Source organism: Chinchilla lanigera, unplaced genomic scaffold, assembly GCF_000276665.1.
Source record: "Chinchilla lanigera isolate Chin_1 unplaced genomic scaffold, ChiLan1.0 scaffold00046, whole genome shotgun sequence".
NCBI lineage: Eukaryota > Metazoa > Chordata > Mammalia > Rodentia > Chinchillidae > Chinchilla > Chinchilla lanigera.
Genome location: NW_004955447.1, coordinates 1,857,884 through 1,881,603, shown reverse-complemented (window position 1 = coordinate 1,881,603; position 23,720 = coordinate 1,857,884). Strand labels below are relative to the sequence as shown.

General features: G+C 43.6%; 1 protein-coding gene across 4 annotated transcripts in view; it reads left to right on the top strand.

The window, feature by feature from the left end:
- Positions 1 to 23,720, top strand: part of Slc4a4 (solute carrier family 4 (sodium bicarbonate cotransporter), member 4) — a 300,806-nt gene that overhangs the window by 19,188 nt on the left and 257,898 nt on the right. For all 4 annotated transcript variants that reach the window (XM_013518567.1, XM_005392771.2, XM_005392772.2 and 1 more), the window contains exon 3: positions 14,260 to 14,439. In XM_013518567.1, coding sequence (XP_013374021.1) covers positions 14,260 to 14,439 — 180 coding nt within the window. The remainder of the gene's footprint in view (positions 1 to 14,259; positions 14,440 to 23,720) is intronic.

Below are 23,720 nucleotides of genomic sequence, written 5' to 3'. Positions count from 1 at the left end.
AGATAAGCCTTGGCTCTGTGAGGGGAGGTAACTCCCAGCGGCCTTCGCAACTCTGACTTCGTGTGGAGGGGCCTCTTACATCAAGCCACACATGAAGTGCTGTGAGACAGTGTGGGCTGAACTGCGTCTCTGTTTGTAAGGTTTGAGGGGCTCCTTAAAGCTGCTTTGATGCATTGTGCTAGTTCCCCTCTTCCTTTTATGACTGAGTCCCAACAGGAAGTATCTCCTTCTGTCCAAGGGGAGATGCAGCGTTCCAGATGTCCCTGTCTGCCCATGGCACTTCAGAGAGGGATGTTACAAACTCTTGGGATTTTCAAGAGGGATTTTAGATAAATGAAAGTAAAAAAGGAGGACAGAGTAGATACTAAATGTTAGTGCAAAGAAAGAATACATGAATATGTAGTATAAATGAAATAAAGTGTATATAGATTTAGTTTCTATAATTTTCTTACATATTTGTTTAAATTTTTTTAGATATTTGTTTCTTTTAGGACCCATGTTCATAGAAGATAATTTAGTCTTTGTCTTTCCTTGGTATACTTCTGTTTGGTTTCATAGAGATCATTTTCATTTTTATATTGCCAACATATTTGTGTTAATTCTAAAAAGAAACCTATGAAATACCTGTGCCTTATCCTCTGTTGTTGTCTCCTATCCTTTGGAGAGTCTAAAATGGTGAAATGGTGGCCTTTGTCGTTTTGGAAGTGAGATAGGACCTCAAGGACCTCATGGTTTAAAGCAACCATGAAATCCTAATGACTTGAGTCTGGTTTTCTCTGCCCTCCTCGTGTGGATTGGGGGGCACTATTACAGGGGGTATTGTGAGAGCGGGATACTGTTCTAAAGAAAAACTGGGGCCTGGCGGACGTTCTGTGGTCATCACAGTGGTCCAGAATGTCACTGCCGAGGAGGGACCAATGAAAGCCTATCAGATGGGAAGGCAGGGCCTGATCTGGGCTGGGCTATTCTGAGCGCGGGTCATGAGTGTCCGGTTGCATTTGCTGACCTCTCCTCCACTGCTCACTCTAGTTGCCCAGAAGCAGTGTGTGCAGAGGAAACACTTGGGCAGCTCCTGCTGAAGAAAAAGCCTTCTGCACAGAAACAGTGCACACAGACTGGAAACCTTTAAAGCAGCACAGTCCGGCCCTTCAAGGTGCTGACACTGGAGTAGCAGCTTGGTTTTCCCAGAGCAGATGGAGGCCTCATGGACCTTTTCCAGCTCCAGGGTTCTTTCTCCTGCAGCTTCAGCTGAGTGCTTGCCAGAAGCCCTGAAGCTTGAGCACTGCGCCCAGCCCTGCAGCTGCCCAGTATCTCCTGCTGCATCGGTGATGTTAAATATTTTACACATAGGTTTCTGGCCCTTTAAGGAAATCTGATGATGGGTCCCTGGGTTTTTGAGAAGAAGCAGACACCACGCCTTCTCAGAGTTTTGTAGTTGTGGAGAATGCCCTGGTAATGTTCTGTGGGTGAAAGCCTTCATTCATGAAACCATTTCCTAAGTGTCAACATTCTTCTGTGGCAGTAAACAATAACAAATTGAACTTGGTGGTTGGAGTGTGTTTTGCAAGGCTCTAGAAATTCTGAAATAATATACTTGCAGCTATTATTTCTGTTGAGTACCTTTTAAGAAGCTTCTTACTGGTCATTGTTTCGTATTTACTTTTGGGGCTATCTACCATTTGTGCAGGTGTTACTAAAGCAGAATCGCTAAGTACCTGTTTGAAAGTAAAGGTTCAAAACTTACGCGATGGCTTAATCATCACAAAAGTGAAGGACCAGTTTATAGCTTGGCTGCTGGGGCCCTGACACACACCAGGCCACTAACAACTACCAAAACAATGCTGGAGCTGTACCTGGCATTAAGAACAGGGGTTCTGTATTTCATACCACTCTTACATTTTATATCTGATTGAGAGAGCTTCCCTAGCCAGGTGTGGTGGCACACGCCTGTAATCCCAGCACTAGGGAGGCTGAGGCAGGAGGATCGTTGTGAGTTTGAGACCAGCCTGGGCTACAAAGTGAGCTCAAGGCCAGCCTGAACTGCACAGGGAGACCGTGTCTCAAAAAGATTTAACAAAAAAAAAAAAAAAGAGAGAGCCTCCCTAATAATTTTCAATAGTTACTATCATGCTAGATATTTTAAGTGGCCTAAATGGTTTTTTACTTGTGTAATTGTTTTACCCCAGCATGCACCCTTCACCCTTGTGCCCATGCTCACCTCCTGCTGCCTGGACTGGACAGGTCAGGCCCAGAATGGCCAAACAACATGTCTCAAGGGCTATTGCCTGGTCCTTTGGACTCAGCCCAATTCCTTTGTAAGCTCTGGGTAGCAGATTTAATTTTCCTAGTTAGACTGTTCTGATACATATTGCTCTAATTTAAATTATCTCCTTTTCCTCAAAGAAGCATATTAAAATGTAATTGCATAGAGGGCAAAATACAAATGCCCACCCATTGCCTGCTGAAGGCTGCAGCATTGCTTTTCTTGGAAAGCAGGTTCAAATATGAACTACTGTTCCACGAATAAGGAGGATACACCAGTCTATGTATATCCAGGTATACACATTCCCCCTGAAGCATAGAGAATAATTCTGCTCTCTGGCTATTATGTAATTTAAGTGACAATTACAGAAGATTATGCAACAGTATAGAAATAATAGTATATAGTCTAGCCTGGGCTAAATATTTCTTCATTTTTGTCATCAGAAGATTCAGAATCATTGGGGGAATTGAAAATGGTCTGATAAAGGTGAGTATCATAAGAATAGAATAAAGAAAGACCAGTTGAGGTTTTCTTTTTGCTGGAGATCGTGCTTGTAAGATTGTGTGTGGCTTTTGTTTTATTTTGTTTTCCTGGCGGATAGCGTTGAGAGAGCTGATGTGAGACCTACCAGGACAGTGGTTCACAGCTGCTTCTGAACACCGTATCCCAAAGTGCTGGTTGCCAGGTGGGATGAACGGCACAGGCAGTGAGCGAGGGTGGTGCATGACACCCACTGACTCAGCAGTGTAGGTGACTGAAAAAGGTTCCTTTCCCTGGAGAGCTACAGAAGCCTTTAAATCTGGTTATTTTTACCTTTCCATGAAGTTCGAGTCAGAAGGCAACTTTCCTAAGTGCAATGGCCACTGTTCTTTATACACTGCTAATTTTGAAAGGAGAACAGACTCTACTTACATTCTGTTGAAATACCGTTTTATGGAATATTTTCCAGGTGGAATGTTTAATAACTGTAACTAGGCTACAACTTCTGAAAATAAAAATAAGTTTTGAATTTTAGTAATAGTGTCCAATAAATCAGTTTCAGAGGGCAAGAATTATATATTTATAGATGGGTTAAGTCATCACCTGAGCCCTCAGTTATTATTAATTTTTCAACAAGAAATTCTAACTGTACTGCAAATAAAGAAAATGTCTTTGATGTAGAATGAAAGCTCATAATTGAATCCAGTGGATGCATGTGTTGGGCAAATTAGATCAGTATCTGACTGTTCGGATCTTCCCTTGCTTTCTTCGGGCTGTGCTCTGGCTTTGAGCACGGGATTGGATGGCACCGAGTCTCAGGACCCCTTTCTGTTCCTGGCACTGCTACTGTCCTGGGTGACATGAGGTGAATCACCGCCCTGTGGATGTGTTTGCTCCATGCAAAGTACATCAGTGGCCTGTCTGCTCAGCAGCTACTAGAGATGTGCTGAAGGGTACTGAAGAATTCCTGAAAACTACTTGTCTGTTTGCAGTAAGCCACTGATGGATTACTGTAACTTCTGAATTTCAGGGGTTTTGGCATGAAGAAATAACTCTTGCACCACCACCCCATCTTCTAGTTTTGGTGTGAATAGGAATGAAGGCATTTGAACTTCCCAAGGTGAATCCTCTAGACTTGAGTATGATTTCCCTAGAATATCATCCTTGCATGTAATTTATCTTTATCCTCAATTCTCAATCCTGGAACTGCAAAACACTTTCAGACTAGGGCTTAAATGCTGATGTCTGATCATCAACAAATTGGTTGATTAATATCCATATTAACTTTTTAATTAAATTTAGTATAACTGAGGAGTAATATTTTTTTCTCCCCTTTGAGCTTATCAAAATGACGAGAACGTTTGCAAGAGTAAGTGCCAATATGTTACTTTCCCGGGCTTGCATGTATCATTGAACATATTCCAGTTGGGGCCATAGTTAATGTTCAGCCATACAAGCTAGTCATCATTAAAATTGAGCCAGGGTGGTGGTGCAGGCCAGTAATCCCAGTACTCTGGGAAACTGAGGCAGGAGGATCACATTTTGAGCTTAGCCTGGAGAATTCAGTGGCTTAGCAAGGCCCTATTTGAAAATAAAAAATTAAAAGGGCTAGGGATATGGCACAGTATGGAGGCCTTGGGTTCAGTCCCCAGTACCGCAAAAGCAAGACAAGCCTTCCCCAAGTTGGTTGATTGAGTAGCTTGGGCATCCCACAGGGTACCATGAAGTTGGGATCTGAAGGATGAGCAGGAATCAGTGTAGGTGAAGAATGAGGGACACGTTCTGGGCAGGCCAAGTGAAGACCCGAGAGCAGGAGGAACAGGAGAGTGCTGGGGCTGGATCATGCCACCAGGGACGGCGTGGCCTGCCATGGCTGGCACAGGTACTTTGTAGCCTTTCATGCTGTGCTAACGATTCAGGGTTTTTTGAGTATGACGGAAAGCCATGCCTTAAGGGTTTTTAAGCAGGGAAGTGACGACACACAGTTTGTATTTTAATGAATATTACTGTGGCTAGAGAGAGAGGGCATCCAGGAGGACAGTGATAAACAGTGGCGAGAAAGGTGCTGGACTTGCATGGAGAGATGAGTTTAGGATGGAGAACAGAAGTAGGTGGAGACAGATGGGTTAGTTCCCCAGCACTTGCAGGTGGATGGATGGATGGGGTGGGTGGATAGGTGGATGGGGGTGTCTGTTCTAGATTTCTGCTGTGAGAACTTTGGGGGATCACGCAGCATGTTGTTAGAGGATGAACACTAGAGAGGCGGCGGGATGATAGCAGGGCAGCTTTTTAAATACATTCAGGTTGAGGCATTTGTGAGACATCTGAATCAAACTATGTGGTAGGAAACTGGCTGCAGTTAAGAGACTAGGACAGAGAAGATAGAAACCGAGGTGCAGAACTGGCATCTAAAACCACAGGCGTGGACGCTGTTACCCAGCGTAAGTGCAGAATGGAAGGAGGCTGCGACTAGACCTACGGAACCGAGAAGCAGACGCAGAAGTGTGTAGAACGCGAGGGGAAAGAAACCTATGAGAGCTTTCAGCATGAGCTGGGTCAGTAGTGCCGCACTGCTAGGAAGGCAGGAGAGATGAGAGGGAACTGGGGCTGTGGCGTGGCAGAAGGATGATGTGACTGGTGGCCTCTCTTAGCAGTGTGGGGTCATGCTTAGGTAGAAACCAGATTGGAGCCAGCTGAAGGATGCCCGAGAGAAAATTACCATCTCAAGAAGTTGGGAAAAAATTCTGAGATGATGGTGTAAGCTTTTAGCCTTTATTCTACGTGCTCTGCTACCCTTGCCCAGTTCAAACACTTGAATTAGTAACTGTGAGAAGTTTTAGAACTAGAGAGGGTTTTGAGAAAATCTAGTTCAGTGTTCTCGTCTCTGAGGTGGGTTGAAGAGCTGTGCAGAGCTTAAAGGGATTTGGTGCAGTTAACATGGATGGTAGTAGGAATAACTAGGCCTGGTTTTTTGTTTTTTTGTTTTTTTTTCCGGTTTTTTGGTTTTTCTCCGGTACCAGGAACTGAACTCACGACCTTGCACTTGCCAGGCAGGCGCTTTTGCCGCTGAGCTAAATCCCCAGGCCCTAGGCCTGGTTTTTATCACGATGGTGCCATTCCCAAGAGCATGCCTCTGCGTATCTGTTTCCTCTGGAGAAGAAAGGAATTTAGACCGGGAAATGAATGAGAAATATAGGAAGCACCTGGAAGAGTGGGAGGTGGCAGGAACAGGAAGAAGAATGGAAGGTGTTAGAAGGGCTTTTGGGAAGGTGGACGGCGCCTGCCTGGTGGGCCTCACCCTTCGAATGACCCAGGTGATGAGTGGGAGGGCCGATATCGCAGTCAGTACAGCTTCCAATTCTGGGGCAGCTCATGGATCTAAACCTGCCACTCTGTGATTATAAGACAAACTCTCTTTCAGAGAGTCATGGAGCCTTTCTTTCCTTCTAGGTAATCCCTACCTTGAAAGGACTGATCCCTGCTACTGTTCTCCCACGTGGATGGGAGTGCTGGTGAGGGACTGGTACCATGGTCGTGGGAAGGTGGGAAAGGAGGGCATATGCTTCCAGGAGCAACCAGAGCAGCCCTTGCCTGAGTCCATCGTTAACAGGCTGTTTGGCTTTGCTGGTTCCCTGGAAAATGAAGAGGGTGAGCCCAATAATGTTTATGGTCACTTCAACTCTAAAAGTAAGATTCTGGGTGTGTCAGGGCGTATGGTCCGCTTCTGGATACATGTGGAGAACTTTTGGGATTGAGATTAACTAGGTTAACTGCATCTTGAAGTATTGTCCCTGATTCTCGGTAGTTGTGACAGCCTTGTGGCCTCATCTGCACCTACCCACTGTGTGCAGAGTATGAGGGCAGGGGATCACGCGAACAAGTTAGACATTTTATATGTAATTCACTGTGAGCAGATTAGCTACACTGTAGATTATCTGTCTATAGCAGCCAAAGACTGCTCTTCCTGTTGCCCTTAGAGATGGACAGTGAGTTTGGAATGAGTGTGAATGTTTGCATTTGTGTGTCTCTCTAGACTGCCTCTCAGGGTACAGTTGCAAATCCAGTCGTCGGTGACTATTGGATTAGCCATTGTCTTGTGTCTTCCAACTCTGCATCCCACTCAGCTGTATAAATGCTGATCACAAGAAAAATAAGTGGAGGCTGTCAGTTCACTGTTTGGCTTACAGGTGGATTTTGTGTGACTGTGTATATACTGCACTTTTTTTTTTAAAATCTTTTTTGTCTCTTTGAGACAGGGTCTCTCTATGCAGTTCAGGCTGGCCTTAATTTTGTAACCCAGGCTGGTTTGGAACTCATGATGATCTTCCTGCCTCAGCCTTCCATGTGCTGGGATTACAGGCATGAGCCACCACGCCCGACATGTCTCAACTCAGCAGCCCTGGTGAGGTTCTGAGGTGTCAGGAGGTAGAGAGAATTCCTTCTTCCTCTGGGGTAGCGCCTCTCCTTCTTCACACTGACCCTCCTGGTGCAGGCCTCTTCCACCTTTGGGCACCACTCTGCACCCTTCAGTCAAGTGAGAGGTCCTCTGGACCTGGTTCTGGTTTGGCTCTCCCTATGTGAAGGCTTGGGGGCAGCTCTGCCCAGCGCAGGGCTGGGGTGGCCAGAGTTTGTGTTTGGCTGTGGGGAGGGAGGCTCGTAGGGAGGGAAGGCCTGTGGGTCTGTTCTGCTCTGTGCCACAGCTGGAGCAGCCCACAGAGGGGTCTGCAGTGGGCTCCTCTCCCTGCTCGGGTGAATGTGCTGGGGCGCAGAGGGGCCCAAGTTGTTATCAGGGCTCTGGATGAGTGGGAATGAGGGAAACTAATGCACGTTCCACCCTTCTGAAACAGGAGAGGAATCGGACCAACATTTATGGAATGTCTTTGTGTACTAAACACAGCAGGAAGCATTCATGCACATTGTTTATAAACTTTATATCTCATTCCCTATGCAGATATAAATATATAGATAGAGATATATTTTTACATTTTTAGATAAGGATATAAAAGTTTTGCTAAAGTTAAAATTACTTTGGAGAACCAACTTTCTAGATTGTGAAGTAGTTCAGTAACTATAGTTCTTAGTGGGTAAGCTGCTTTTCAGCAGTTTCTTCATTAAGTAGGTTCCCATACATTTTCTCTGTTTCTTTTTGGTACGGGGAATTGAACTCAGGACCTTGCACTTGCCAGGCAGATGCTTGTACCACTGAGCTATATCCCCAGCCCTCCAATACATTTTCAAGGGTGAAATTCTTATTTTTCTAGCTTACATATTTTCAAGTAATTTATGACCACTGAACATAGTAAAGTTGTATTTCTTTAAATGATTCAGACTTCATGCGTGACCACCAGTTTTTGCTTCTCTTGTCAACTACTAGTGGAAACTGCAAGAGCAGCAATTTTAGCATATAGGGTTAGGGTCTGCAGCTTTATCTGAAGACTGATCAGACCTCTTGCTAAAATGAGCACTTGGAAGGCACACATGACACGGGTTTTCTGAGTGAAAGGACAGAAGTGTAGTTAAGACCATAAGCTTCCCACACTGTGAGATCTTTCCTTTGGAGCTGTTGGTTCTGCCTAGAGATTGCTGCCATCATCAGCAGCAGCATCACCGTCATCATAGTATTAAAGCGCTGAGCTCAGTAAACAGCAGGCACCAAGTTGAGACTTCTAATCAGTCTTGGCCAAGGGAGCTTAGGTGGTCCTGAGGGTTTCTAAAAGGCCCTCAGTGTGCAAAAATCCCAGACAGCTCAGTGGGAAGAAAAGTATTGCCTTTTATTAAAACAAAACAAAACAAAACAGAACAAAACAAAACAAAACACTTTTACTATTGATTTGCTTCCATGCCTGATTCTAGGAGTAATTGGTAGGATTAACATTAAAAGAAATTACTGAAAGTATTCAAAATTATCTACAAATATGTCCAATATGTAATTTTCTGTTAATAAACATATATATTATATTTTTCTATGTAAAAACTTGTACCTATCCAAAATATAAAAATAAAAATCATTCTTTGTGCTGAGTACTAATATGTGTTTAAAGTCTGGACCCTCAGACACTCATTTCATAAAGAGCTGTCTAACCCCCTGTTAACTGCGAAATTATAGCATGCCTTTTGAAGAAATTTTCTTTTCATAAGCTGGGATTTATGCCTCAGTAAATAAGCAGTGTTACTTTGACTACATCTCATTAAGGTTGCCTGTGGACACTTACGGGTTTGGAGGTAATAAACTAATTCTTTATGTTTTATTACATGTTTAGGATTATATGTACTGGCTTATTTTTATCATAGAAAGTGCCAAAAGTACAACTTCCAGAGTATTTGGATGCTATGACTTTGTCCGCATTTTTTATGCATATATTTGTAATTGGGTTTTTTTGTCTAAGAAGTAAAGTCTCTGTAGCATCTTTTTATACTCTGTCACTCATCCAGGATGTCTGCCTCCTCTCCTACATTTTTCTTTCCATAATTAAAAAATTAGTAAATTTCTCTTAATTCTGCTTCCCCTGCATTTCTCTTGGCAACAGCTACAACATGTTTTAAGCATCTTGGCAAAAAATCAGGCTACTCTAGATAAGCCAGTAAAGGCAGTATTTAACTTATATTTTGGGACTGCTGTTGATCAGTTTGGAACAAGTGCTGTAAAATGCCATGTGTTATGGAATCTTCACTTTGAACTGGAGAGAACAAGAATTTAGTGGGTTACGAGAGAACAGCAGTGTAGAGCTAAGCCGAATTTGGGCTGCTGCTTGGTAGTGAGCTAGTGATGCACATGGGGGAGGCTGGCGTGGGAAGCTTGATTTCTGGGTCAAGGTTTTACCTACCCTTAGTGATCCTTTGGATAGCACATAACTCTGAAAGCTTAAATTAAAATATTTTATATGCCGCCTCCTTCCAAAACTTCCTAGTTTGAAGTGAAAATGACAAGTTGGAAAATTGAAGAGTGAGGTTAGTGTACCACAGATATGATGAGATCATATACCCTCTACCAGTTGGTCCAGTAGTCTCTGCTTAACAGTCAACACAAGGAAGGAAACATAATTAACCCTAAGATGGTCAGTGTAAGTACAGACTATTACAAAAGACTAGCAGAGTGGCAGTGAGATACAACTCTTTTTGCCAGTGACATCTGAGAGATACTTCTGTGAATTTTCTGAATGAGACACAGAGGTTTAGCCAGTGGCAACATCTTTGACTTCCCCAATCCTAAATGGTTGCTCTTATTTATATGTACAGTAAACACAGCAACACGTTTACCAGGAAGGAGCTGCTGGGCTTACCTTGCGCATGTGGAGATATGGTATTAGCTATCAAGTCACCTCTAGGATTAAAAAAAGTATGAGTCCAGGTTTGCAGTATAGAATGATTGCATTTATTGTGGGGAGTTCACACTTGGACATAACACATCTCGAATTCATCCCCTACTCCTTCTACACCTCCACGTTCCTTCCAACTCTTTCTCCCCTTTCTGTTTACAAAAATTTTATTTCCAGTTTTTTCTTTAATTTTTTTGGAAAGAGGGTGGAAAAGAATTGAAAAAGTTGTCTAGAGAATTTTTAATTTGGTTGGTGAATATTTATTTTTCTGTCATGATGGGTTTAAGTTTTCTAAGTTCTAAATCATCATTGACAGCAAAGCTGGTGTCTGTGTAAGCCATCTTGAATGGCAACCCAGTAATTAAGTGTTAAGAATTCTGTGTTTACCAAAAAATGCAGTATGGCAACAATCAGAAGTATGCGGTTAGGTCAGATATCCTCAGAATTGGGAGAATTGCACATGGTAGGCTTCCAGTTCTTCCTGTTTGCAGCCAAGGTGGAGCAGGTGGAGATGGGAAGAAATAAGAACCGAGGAGTGATTATTTTTGACATTCAGAGATAAACCAGGAAAGCCATGTTTTCTTTCCAGGGTACTGGCTGCAGTGTGGGCTGAGAGAGACTCCCAAAACCTTTACAGTTTGTTGGAACTCACACCGTCTGTCAGGGAAAGGCATGTGCTGTAGAGTATTTATTTGAACACGTGACATGGAGGCTCCGGCCAAATGGAGGAATGCCCTTTGCCTGCACCCCTAAATGTGTGGATTCCAGTAATTTTACTTTATAGTTCTTAGCAGCAAGAATGTGGCCTTTATTTCAATAGCATTTAAAACAATCACCTGTTCCTTATGAATTATAGCTGTTTAAGAAAATTTTGCTATTTCTGTTTTCATTATCTCTGGAAGCAGTTTTTTCCTGGAATTTCTAGCAGAGATTTTTTTTTTTTGAACCTAACAAATTCCCTTGTAAGAAACAGATAACTATCCCCGATTCTTTGAACATCTTACTACTTTATAGACTCACAGGGTTGGAAAATTTGGCTGCCAAATTTCTGTTTTTCTTTTTGCATGTAAAACAATGCCAAGCCCTCAGCATCTGTGGCTCCCCTAAAAGTTTGAAGTCGTTTTCTAATTATAATTTAAAAATAGCCATCAATCTTCATGACATATCTGTGAGACATGGAAAGATATTTTAATAAAAATAAATGCTGAGACCCACCTATGATCCACAGTAACATTTTCAGCAGTAATGCTGGTCCTGCTGCTCATGAAGACAGGTTTCTGTGGGGTTGATAACGATGCTTCCATCTCAGCTCACCTTGCTTGTGGTGTTCCTGTTATTTGGCATATATGGCTTCTTAAATATTGGGCCATCACTTTGAAAAAGCATCATCACCACCCACCAAACAAGATTGTCTTGGTCTAAGTGGAGAGCAGTTAAGTACTTGATAACACAGCCCCACAGTTCCTGACCTCTGACGTTCTTCTTAACCCTGGCATCATTTCCTACTCCAGCTGAGCATAAGACTGAGGAGGAAAATTTAGTTCCCAGTAATAGGTGGGAGGAGAAGGAGGATACTTGGAGTCTGAGATTGCTCGGTTCAGTGCCGTCATTTCCCTTGGCAGTTCCTGGAAGGCAGGGTCTTGCTTTGGGGATATTCTGTTTTATCCTGCTGTGAGGAGCCCCACAACACACAGCTGTGTGAGAACTGGAGGATCGTGGCTTCCTGGGCCACCACAGCGGCGCGAACAGCATGGCTGCCGGTGAGCGTGAGGGATACTTTTGGATTGGCATAAAGGTTCTAAAGTTGGATTATGGTGATAGTTGCACAACTCTTCATTGAATTATACTCTTATGATGAGTGGATTTTCTGATTTATAAATTATATCTCAATAAAGGTGCCTGAAAGGGAACCCCCATTTGCACTGGGTGCCCTGGTAGCATGGCCCTGCGGAGCGTGTGCCCTGTCTGAAGCTCCCCGCAGGTGGCAGGGAGTGGGAGCAGGGCAGGGAGGAGGCGCCTGCCAGCCGATCTGCCTCAGGGCAGGGCCTGTGCTCACAGAGTGAACTAAATGGCCCTGTTGGATGGTGACACCTCAAACCAGGTGCCAAGAGATAAGGTGTTTGAAGGTTCACTCCATGAATCACCGTATCTCATTAGGTTGAAGTTTTCCATAAACAGAAATCTTACTTACTTTAAAACCCTGTCAGCCCATATCTATCTTTTAAATGACTTGATAGAATGTACTGTACAGATGCAGGTAAATATATTAAATCTTTCTATGTAACGGGCACATGACTAATGTCGCTTAATTACCTTTTCCCCTTAATTCCCATTATTTTACATGGTGTAGAAAATATTTAATGTGACAAGTTGTAAAAAAATTTTTTGACCTCTTAATTAGTGTGTGTATATGTGTGTCAGAGAGAGAGAGAGAGAGAGAGAGAGAGAGAGAGAGAGAGGGAGAGAGAAATATATATATAGAGAGAGGGAAGGAGAGAATGTTTTCCTAATTCCTCTTCAGGGTTTGGTTTACTGAAGATATTGGTTGGCTCTTTCACTCTTGTGGAGAGGTGAGATAAAGCTGCAGGACTCCCTCAGTAACTGGAGGGCAGGAAACAATTGACACTGTTTCTTAATTCACATTGTTTCTGAGACATTTCCGACTTCCTCGTATAATATAGCTTTCCCATGAGAACAATTTGCTTACAAATGGTTCAACCTGATAAAAATCTCATTGGCACATGTTCTGTGGGGAGAATACCGATGCTTTGTACCAGCAAGTTGTGTGGGGTGTGTGTGTGTGTGTGTGTGTGTGTGTGTGTGTGTTGAATGTGGGGAGCTCTGCTTCATGTAAAGATGCCTCCAACTGTATTCCACGTATCTGTATTTCCTTTTGAATTCTAGTTCATTCACTTAGGAGTCTCCCTTCCTTCTTGGACTCTCTTGCAGCTGTGTACAATTCTTTTCATCCCTGCTCATTTAAGGAAATGCTCCTGTGAATGACAGTGTTTTTAGACGGACCTGAGGAGTGACTGGACGTGGTCCACCACGGCTGACCTGGAGTGGTGTCGCTTGTGCACGACAGGGTGTGCGGCGTTATCCAGAGCACCGCACAGTCTCGTCAAGGAACACTTCTAGAAACCGGAACCGAAACCTGTAGATGAGACAGTGTAATCTAATTTGCAGGTCAAAAGAGGGTTCACGTTAGTTCCGAAACGAGGGTCCCCACATTCAGAAGTTATGCTGTATGTAAAACAAAAGTAAACGTTTTCCAGGTTTTTTAAAAAAAGATGTAGAACTTCACATTCCTTTTTTTCTTGTCTTACCAGATTTTGTAAAAATAACGCCACTTGTCAATTTTGCAGCTCCTTCCATCTAGAGAACTGACAGTATTTCACAATCTTTTTCCTCATGCCCTTCTCTTCAAGGCAGTTTTTGCTGGGCTGAGTTTATTTTTGTCATTGCAACAACCAGTTTTTAGAAACTTTTAGAAATGAAAAAAGGAAGACGAGAATGGCACTGTAGCTGACATTCATTTTAACTGTTTCCTAGTGTGAACATTTGAGTATGTCTAAAAATCTCCTCTCCAAGTATGTCTTATTTTTCTCAATTTGTCCCAGTTCTAAGTCTCTGTTCTGCTGATTGGGTAAAAAAAAAAGTTATGCTGTAAAACCTTATCCTCAGCAAAATGACTTTTTGAACTTGGAATAAGGGCTTTATTTTTCTAGCCTCCACAGCACCTTTTCTAGCTCCTGTGTCAACATAATGACAGCCTTGTGGAAGGTTAGAGTGGGAAAGGCCTCTGGGGTTGCCCAGCTTAAGGCTCTCATTAGATAATGATGAGGTTGAGGCCCAGAGTGATTAAGACACAAGCTGAAGGTCGTAGAGGTGATGATGGTAGAGGTTATCAAGGATTCTCGCTTTTTGGTTTTGTATCCTTTGATTATCCTAAAAAAAAATCAGACAACCCAACAGAACCCCTGTGTACCCTCCCCAAATCCTAGTGTCATGCAACAGGTGCAATTCTACTGTAGCTAACTAAAAATGGAGAAGAAATTCTATTTTTTCCAGCCTGAGTTTTTCAGTTGTAGAATGGTAATGTGGAGTTCATAGACTTTCTCTGCCCTGCGGGTCTTGTGCCATGTGTGTGCAGAAGAGAATGAAGCTTGAAATGACGAGTGATCTGTGTCTATTCCTTAGGCCACCACACCATCTACATTGGAGTGCACGTGCCCAAGAGCTACCGGAGAAGGAGACGGCACAAGAGAAGGACAGGGCACAAGGAGAAGAAGGAGAAGGAGCGGATCTCTGAGAACTACTCTGACAAGTCAGATGTGGAAAATGCGGATGAATCCAGCAGTAGCATCCTAAAACCACTCAGTGAGTACTCTTGGTGCTGTTGCCTCTCTCTGCCTTACTCCCCACCCTTGGGAACAACACTTTCCAGAATTTTCCAGCTGACATGGGGAGATGCGGTTCTGAGGTGGTCTGCCCTAATGGATAATGTCTGTGGAGATGTGCCAGCAGCTTGATATATGAAGCCATCTAGAAGATTCTGAGTTGATCAGAAGAGATCTAACAAAGGTTGGGCAGAGTTTTGTGTTGTACAGTCTGACAAGTGAAACAGGGCACAGTGTTACAGGTAGCATCGAACTATAGAAATCAACAGTGACTGGAAGGCTCTTAAGAGCTCTGTGGATGACAGGTCTGCTTTAGAAGTAAGTTCTCTTGAGACGGTATGTTAAGAGGAAAGTGTATGCACACACACATCTTTCCACATGCCAGGGTTACAGGTGACATTGGAATAGCTCATGCACTTGGTCAGTGATTTAAAAGGGAATACAGCGGGCCCTCAAGTTATGACTGGCCTGACATAGGGACAACCTGGGTCATGACCAGAATTTTAGTTTTAACTTACAACCAAAGTCTTGAGTTAGGACCTGAATGCAGGCCGCTTGTGCTTCCAGATGGTCTTATATGCAGAGTTAACCCTACAGAGCTCTGGAAGGAACATTACAACATCCTTTCCTGTATGGGGTTGGTTGAGAAATCCTGGGCCAGCGTCTCTCGAAGGACACTGAGATCTGTGGAGTACAGGAGAGAGACTCTGAAGGCTGTGTAGAGGAGCGTGAGCTTTCAGTTGACAACTTGAGTTACCGTCAGTCCTTGCCACCAAATTGAGTTCGTAAGTCGAGGGTCCATTGTAATGGAGAAGCTTCGCGTAACTCGGAGAGGAGCGTGGAGCGACTGTTCCTGAAATGTTGAACATAGTACACGTCATGTACTATTAAAAATGTTATTAAGAGCAGAAAGAGGTCAGAGAACATCTCTGGTGAGTGATAGAGTGGATTGTGTGTAGACCTACACTTGTGTTGCTTTTTGTTTTCTTTGAATGTGGAGAATACTTGGCTGCATAGGTAGCCTTGTGGCTGCAGTAAAAATGGTTACATACAGTAGAAACATATGCCAGTGTGTCAGTCAGTGCTCACTAGAGAAGCAGATTTAACAGAATCCATATAAATATATAAGGATTTACAAGATAGGCTTACAGTGGCCGCCCGCAGAGTCAGGGGTGGAAGAGTGCAGAGAGGTCTGTGCGCTGGAGATCTGAAGGATCCAGTTGGAGATCGAGGGCCTGGAGCTCACTGTAGAGTCCCGTGTGAGTCCACGTGAGGAGGCTGAAAAATATGCGCTGGAAGTCAGGGGACGGTGTCCAAGGTGAAGGTGAAGACTGGAGCTCCTCTGAAGAAACAGAAGTGAACCTTCCTCCTCCATTTCCCTTTTATTCCATCCAGGCTACGAGCCTATTGGTTGGTGCCATGCACACCCAGGGTGGGTCTTCTGTTTTCAATAAATCGCTTCAGTCACACCCAGAACTATGCTGATCCGATTAGTTGGGCGTTTCTTACTCAAGTTGACACAGTCAGTTTACTATCATAGCCAGTTTGGGGAGATCCCCCAACAGGAGCCCGACATAGACAGGTCTTCATTGGCAGAGCACGCGCCTTCTTCGTCTCCTCACTGCTGTTGCAGAAATGTGGGCCCTGTGGTCAAATGCACTATAGGTGGTACGTAAAGATCGAGTCCCATCACTGCAGGCAATGACAGGCCAAGTCAGAAGGAACAGCGCAGGGGTGGTGAGCGGAGAGCTTCAGAGGAGGTGAAAGCAGGCGTGAAGTGTAGCGATGGGACTTTCATAGTCTCACGACTGGAACCAAGAGGGCGGCTTACAGTGTTAGAGATCGAAGGTGGGAGGACACCTGGGGGATGGACCACTGAACTAAAAAGTGTCAGAATAAATGCAAGACTTAGAAGGGAACAGAGGGCAGAAGACTTAAGTTCTGCGCTTTTCCCTGGAATGTCAGGGGAAAGTGTTTCTCAAAGGGACCATTCATTGTCAACTAAATTAGGGGATCTGTTTTAGCAACGTCCTTGAAATGCATATAAAAGGCCACAGTTAATAGTCTGGAGGAACAAAAGATAACATCATCTTCCAAATAAATCACTGTGGGTTATCTCTGTTTACAGTGGGTTTTGGCAAGGCCTGATTCCGTGTCAAGGAGGTCTTCTTCCCCAGCATGTGTGATTGCGCAGTTCTCTTGACAAGTCATATCTCCTGCTGCAGCTGTGTAGCAAGTTTGGAAAAGGAGAGGTGCCCACCTAGACAACTGGGCTGAGGGAGTTTGAGCCACTAGCCGTGCACCAGCTTGTTAGGAAGGGTGATGGGAACACTTAGGTAATTAGGAATGAGCAGATGGAGAGACACTGAGTCTGAATGTGTGTTGCTTGTGGAACAGTGCTGCTTTCTGGCATCTGGGGACCCATTGGCATGCAGCACGTAAAATAAACAAGGCGGATCGTTGAGGGCAAACCCTGGAGGACTCCCTGGGGGATGTTGCTTATACTATGCGCTCGATTTCCCAGCAGTTTTGTGGAAAGACAGCTGTTAAGGACTGGATAGTATAATAGTGATACTATTTATAAATTTGCATTTTATAGTTGTTTTTTTCCTGCTGGTCAGTGTGTGATACTGTAATACGCCTTTGAGATATTTGACATGTGGCACCCAATTTGGTATGAAAGTTTTTAACAAGCTATGCTTATTTTCTCTGCTGTTTAGCATGGAGGCTAGAGAGATTGATAGTTGATTTATCTGGTGCAGCTCTACTTAAAAGTCAAAATTGTTACACCCAGATATAGAAAACACTTATTCCTATGGCTCTAGCACCATCCTGAGAAAAGTTGCTCACTGAAATATCAGCCCAATGTGCTTTTACAGTTTCTCAAGAACAGATACACATAGTTCCCATTATTCTTGCACCAAGGGTGTTTGAGTTACTCTATCTGTAGACATAGCATTCTCATAGGTACTGGCCCCACATGGGCCACAGTACATCCTCTGATGCTTATATTTTCTTTTGAAGAAAGTTTCAGGCAACTCACATGTGGGTTGGTAACTTGATGTGAGCCATCTTTTTTCCCCCTTGCTTTTATCCTTCTAGTGACTTTTGTTGCTTCCACTTTTAAACCGTAAAGCTATCTACTCTCCCTAGTTTTGGTGCTTCATTTTGGTCCAGGGAATTTTCATTTTGTGCGCAGACAACAGAACAGGCTTTGCTTGGGAAGTGTCTGCACAGATGCGGTGTGGGGATGCTGAGGGGTATACCAGGCGGAACCGTGCGTGTGCTGGGCACCCTGGCCCGCAGTGTCTCTGCAGCCTGCCGTAGGAGCTCTGGCCTTTACTCCAGTCACTTTCAGTTCTTGGTGCCCAGACGTTTTCTAGTTGAGGGCATTTGCCCTTTGGAGCCCGTCTGCTTGGAGCAGTTACCTGTTCTTGTCCTATTAGCTGTTCTCCTTCTTTATCTTTCAGCTTTTACATTTGACCTTGTCAGAGAGGCCTTTCCTCACTGTTCTAACCAAGTGCCCTAAGGTTAGTTTTCAGCGCCTCAGTGGCTTCCTCTATAATAAATTGTTTAGTGTGCCACGTTTGCAGCCTGGGGTTTTTTCTTGAGATAAGCTGGATTGTGTGCTCCAGAAGAGCAGGGACCCTGTCTTCTGCTCAGCGCCCCGCAGATTGTCTGGACCGTAGGCTGTGCTCAGAGCAGGGTGAAGGTAACTGACGAATGGCTTCCTGAAGAGGAGAACACAAACACTGCTTTTATTGGTCTAAATATAACCCACGTTCTAGACAAAGGCCTGACTGATTTTCTTGTCTTTAAGCTTTGTGCCCAACTTTCTGTTTCCCTGCCTGGCTTTCCTTCCACACCACATGAAAGCACCCTAACTTTCAGTTATTCCACCTTGACCGTCCACGGGACTGTCTCTTTCATCCTCCTATTATTATTATTTTTTTAATCTTCCAGAAGTAGGAGGAAGCACTTTATCTTTAGATCTGAGAACAAAAGCTTTTTATATTAAAAACAATTGAAAACTTTGCCTTTTTAGAAGGGGCCCTTGTGATATAAGTCCACCTTGGAAAGTACCTCATTATTCTACCTGTTACCACAATGGTACTTTTGGTCTGAGGAGATGACTCCTGAGTGTGTGCAATTGCTTGTTATCCAGAGGCAGTGGAAGAAATTGCTCCACAGGACACATAGGTTCATGGAGTACACTTACAAATGCTCAGAGCTCTACCCAGGCCCCGGGCAACGCTGGTGCAGAGCCGCACTCCTGAGGAGGCACAGAATTGAATAAGAAAGGGCACTTCTAAGATGAAATACACCACACATGTCCCAGTCCTTAGGCATATCAGGAAGATGACATAATTAACAGGTTTGCTGAGCCGGAGAACTGAGACTATTTTTTTCTCCACTGCACTAGTGTCAAGATGCAGGTTCTCAAAAGCGCGGTGTTGGCTTTGTCTCAGTTTGCAGCGTTCGTTCTTTGGTCAGTTCCTGGCCAGTGCACGTCCCAGTGTGGGTCTGTGCACACGCAGAAGGAAATGTGTGTGAGCGGGAGAGAGGCTGGGAAAGAAAAGTGAACTGGAAGAGCATGCAGGAGGAGAGACAAGGGAATGCGGAGGTGGTGTGGAGTGGGTGGTGGAGAGAAAAGTTAGATTGTGCTCTTTCTTAAAAATAGCCCCCTTGCCTCCTCCACCTTGCACTTTTTTCCCCCTAAGTTAGCAGCTGCCATCCGCTGAGGGTTGCCTGAAAGTGGGTGGGAAGATGGTCCCAGCAGTTCACGGCTTCCCACCCTGGTGTTTTGATCTCTGCACTTCTCGCTCAGTGAGCATCCTAGGGTGTTCCTTTGGGCACCAGAGGCCACCTGGTGACTGCAGACACTGCAGATGTGGGCGCTGGTAGGAGACGCAGCCACAGACAGGACACCCTGCTTGGCACCTTGATCAGCGTTTCTTGACAGGCTGGAGCCTGCCGCAGTGTCGGGAGGAGGTGCTGCCTGCTGCACGTAGGCCTCCTGGTTGCAGCATCGCGGCGCTGGGCATGGGCGGACAGACACTCATTCATTCTCGTGCTGCTGTTTTAGCTCTCTGGATGTGTACCAGAGCTGACGGATTTATGCTGGTGGACATTGTTCTGTGAGCCTGGGACAATGGACGCCAGTTGGTGATCCAGTTATATTCAGGAAACTGAAACAGAGAAATGGGCAGCTGCTTTTGTTTGGGTCTTCCGGGTAATGAACAGAGTAGCTTTTCATACGAGCCAAGAATATTTGGGTTTTGTCATTTGACTTCCCTTTTCCCAGTGCACACCCCTGTGCCCTCCCCCAGCCTGACCTCATGCTTCTTGGTGCATTTCTCCTTTTCCTTGACTGTAAAAATGTTTTAGGTAAGACTCTTACTTTGATATCATAAAGTAAGGTTTCTTTAATTTTTCTGTGTGCTATTGTTAAGTTGTAAAAATGAACTGGCATGCAGGAGAGAAGGGAATATTTGGAATGTGTTTGAAATGAAGTAGTTCTGTCCCTGTTTAAAGAAACACAAACACAGGAGAACTAGACTGTCTCTTTCATCCTCCTATTTTTTTTTTTTTTTTGTCTTATAGAAGTAGGAGGAAGCACTTTATCTTTAGATCCAAGAACAAAAGCTTTTTATATTAAAAATAATTGAAAACTTAACTTTGCCTTTTCAGAAGGGGCCCTTGTGATATAGTTCATGGGAAAGTCAGCCTGTCAGGGTAATTAGGACTCCACTCCTGAGGCCACGCCCTTGGAAACCCACAGCTTGCTGTGCTTCAGTTTCCTCATCTGTAGAGAGCAGATTATGGCAGTCTTGATGAGAGTTTTGTGCATATTAAATAAGCATGGCATCTGGTTAATAATAAAGATTAACAGTAATTATTTTGAGTTACTCTGAATACCTTCCTCACCCTCATCCTTTTCTACCTATTGCTTGCAGGTAATGCCAAACGCTTTAGGCCACAACTTAGCAGAGCTCAGTTCTTTGTTATCAAGAATCACTCTTTCTTAAGCTTGTCTAGCTTTTGCTGCCTGAAACTCTTATTAGCTACTTCTTTGTGTTAGCTGTCAGTGTGGATCCTGGCCTCCACTGGCACCTTTGCAGTAATCCACGCAGATTCAGGCTCTTCTTTGTCCAGTGAGTGTCAGGCTGGATGCTGGCTGGCAAGTGCGGGGCTGTGGGAAGGTGGATTCACGGGCGTTCTCGTGTTGAATATTGCCGGGAGCAGGGGCTCTGCTTACGAAGCATGCCCTTGAATTTCACCAGCAGCGGGAGTCCCCAGCCATGCACCCCTACAAGTAAATGGGTTGTTCTCTTTCACAAAAAGAATGCCTTTCTGGTTGTCTCCTTGTGTTTCTCAATGAAGTTAATGTGGTTAAGGACGTCAGGAATTAAGGCAGTGTTGTGTTGAAAGGAAAAAAATGTTTGACGTACTGCATTTTTGGTGACACCAGGTTGGCACAAGAACGTTGTGTTTTGTTTTGTGCAGAATATTATTTATTCCTGTGATGCTGTTGGATGTAAAAGGGCTGTGTCACAGTGCCTTTTTCTTAGCAGGCTGATTATAAACATATCTTAGGGAGTCTTGACCCCTCTGAATGAAACATAATTCTCTTACAGAAGTGCTGGATGATGGCACTTCTTGCAGAATTCATTTCCTATTGCCGCTGGCTATACTGCTCCATGGTCGTTCCATCTCACTATGCCATGAGATGTTATGGAGAGTGTGTTTATGTGTGTCATGGGAGAGTTGATAGTGTTGCTATTTATAGTGAGGCATGAGCTCTGGAGGTCTCAGAGGTTCCAGTGCACTCTTGGGGCCGGGGTACACAAGGTAAAAAGAGACTGACTTGGAGTGAAAATGGGGAGAGACTGGAACCGTGTGTAGGATTTAACATGTAAAATATTCTGCAGTGATGTAAATAGGGTATAAATGCCTGAGACATACTTACCACCTAAGGGGAAGGTGGAACACATATTGTGGTTTTGGTTAAAGTTTACAAAGCAAGAAAGCTACAGTGAGAGAGACAGAGAGAGAGAGAGAGAGAGAGAGAGAGAGAGAGAGAGAGAGAGAGTGTATGTGTTTGGAATACATTTGAAGAATGACAGATATTGGCAAAGAATATCTTCTTGGAAAGGTACTGTGTTTGTGAAGTTTTTCATACAGAAGGAAGTAAATTTTAAAGGACTTGGGTTCTTAATACCAGGAATTTAAGCTCAGGGCTTTGTGAGCATGACCTGTTGGTGCAGAAGTAGTTGGGGTGAGGGATCATGGGTATCCTTGTAAATAAACTGTCTTGATTTCTTCCATTGTCAAGTGTGGAGGCAGGGATATTAGGTTCTTTTAATAACTGTTGCATGGATGGGCATCTTACTTGAGAACTCACCACACTTCTGTCTGGGTACTGAGATTGCAGTCTTCATTTTCCTGGTTGCCTTGAGAGTCACAATCATAGTGATCATTGGTTTTTCCCTGTGGGTTTTCCTCCCTAGGCAGCCGCTTACTGAGTTTTATTGGCTTCCCTCCAGTTTGTCTTGTGTCTACTCCTTCCTTGGAATTCCCAAGAATTTTTTTCTGTTGTTTGATTTCTCAGCCTTTAGAGTTGTTCTTAAACTAGCAGGAAGTTGCTTCAGATACGGCTACCACACATCTAAAGTAGCAGTTCCATCTAGTTTCTCCTTAACTGTTAAAACAAACAAACACTGGGGGCTGGGGATTTAGCTCAGCGGCAAAAGCGCCTGCCTGGCAAGCGCAAGGTCGTGAGTTCGGTTCCTGGTACCAGAGAAAAACCAAACAAACAAAAAAACAAACAAACAAAAACAAACAAAAACTCTTGTCATTACTTCTGATTACCCAAAGTAGTTTTCTATTTCTAACTATTCTGAGGTGTTTAAGAGTAATCTGCTGGTAATGGAACTTCTACTATTTTCAGCATTTTAGGTAGTTTAATGAAAATGGTAGGTTTACCCTGTTTGAGCAAGGCCTCTTCAAGTTCATTTATACCAACTTGTAGCACCATATCCAGTTTTTGGACTCCTGCACTATCGCCCACATTACCCACGCCAGTGCCTGGGCCTGCGAAGCCTGCAGTAGTGCCTTGGCTCTTATCTCCTGGTTGGAGTGGTCCTGTGGGGTCTTGGGAGATTCCCCAGGCCACGGCATGGTCATAGACTTCTTTCTGCACTAGTGCGCCCTTTGAAAAGGTGAGTGAGCAAAATGAGCAGAAATGACTTGCTATTTTAAAATAGTCTAGTCTATCCAAGAATATATAACCTGGGGAAGGTGGCACTGGGCAGTTCTTCAATATTAACAATTTTGGTGAAGAAATGTTGATTCCAACCTAAATTCTTATTGAAATGTGATTAAAATAGAAATTTCCAAAGAAGTCTTCAATAAGGTGAATTGAATGTTGGTGAAATGAAAAGGCCAAGAAAAATAATTTTTTATACTATAGTTCTACAACTTGCTGTTACAATAACTAACTTGTACATAAATAAAATAAAATTGTCAGTGTTGTATAAGTAGAGATAAAAGTATTACCCTGTGTATACTTTTTCTCAAAGGAAATATACTAAAATTTGTGAAAAATTTCAGGTCAGTGTGGGCATCCAAAATGTTATTTATGATGACAGTTCTCTACAGAGCCAGATAGCTTGCTGAGATAGAATAAACCTGACTGTAGTCAACTATTTATGTAGGGCTCATATTTCACGGTGAGCAGGACATAAAAGAAGGTACTTATGATAGGAGATTTGCTAATTACTGGATATTTCCCCAAGTCTGTTTGTGGAGTTTCTTACAGGGAGAACTTCAAGAATTGGTTCTATATATGAATCTAGGACACACGGATTAAGGTTCATGTTGCTTTTAGAGATGAATTTAGATGACCTTTCTGCATCCTCAGAATTATGACTTAATGATTCTGAAACAAGAACACCTCTGGAACTGTGTATTCTTTTACTATTTGCCAGTTAAGCAGAATTCTATGTCTAAAAAAACATGATGCACTTGATACCCCTATTAGAAGCCATTTACACTGGTAGTAGTATTGCAATCCAGCAATTTGTATTAAAATTACCTTTTTTGTCAGTTACTGAAATTTTACCACAAAGGCCACAAGAGAAGGCAGTTATTTTTAATTGACTCTGCTCCATTTGTGGGGCACTGGGAAGGAGTCATTTAAGTGCAATGGAAAATGTGACTTCTGCATGCAGATGTACAGTAAACGTGTGGGCCATATAG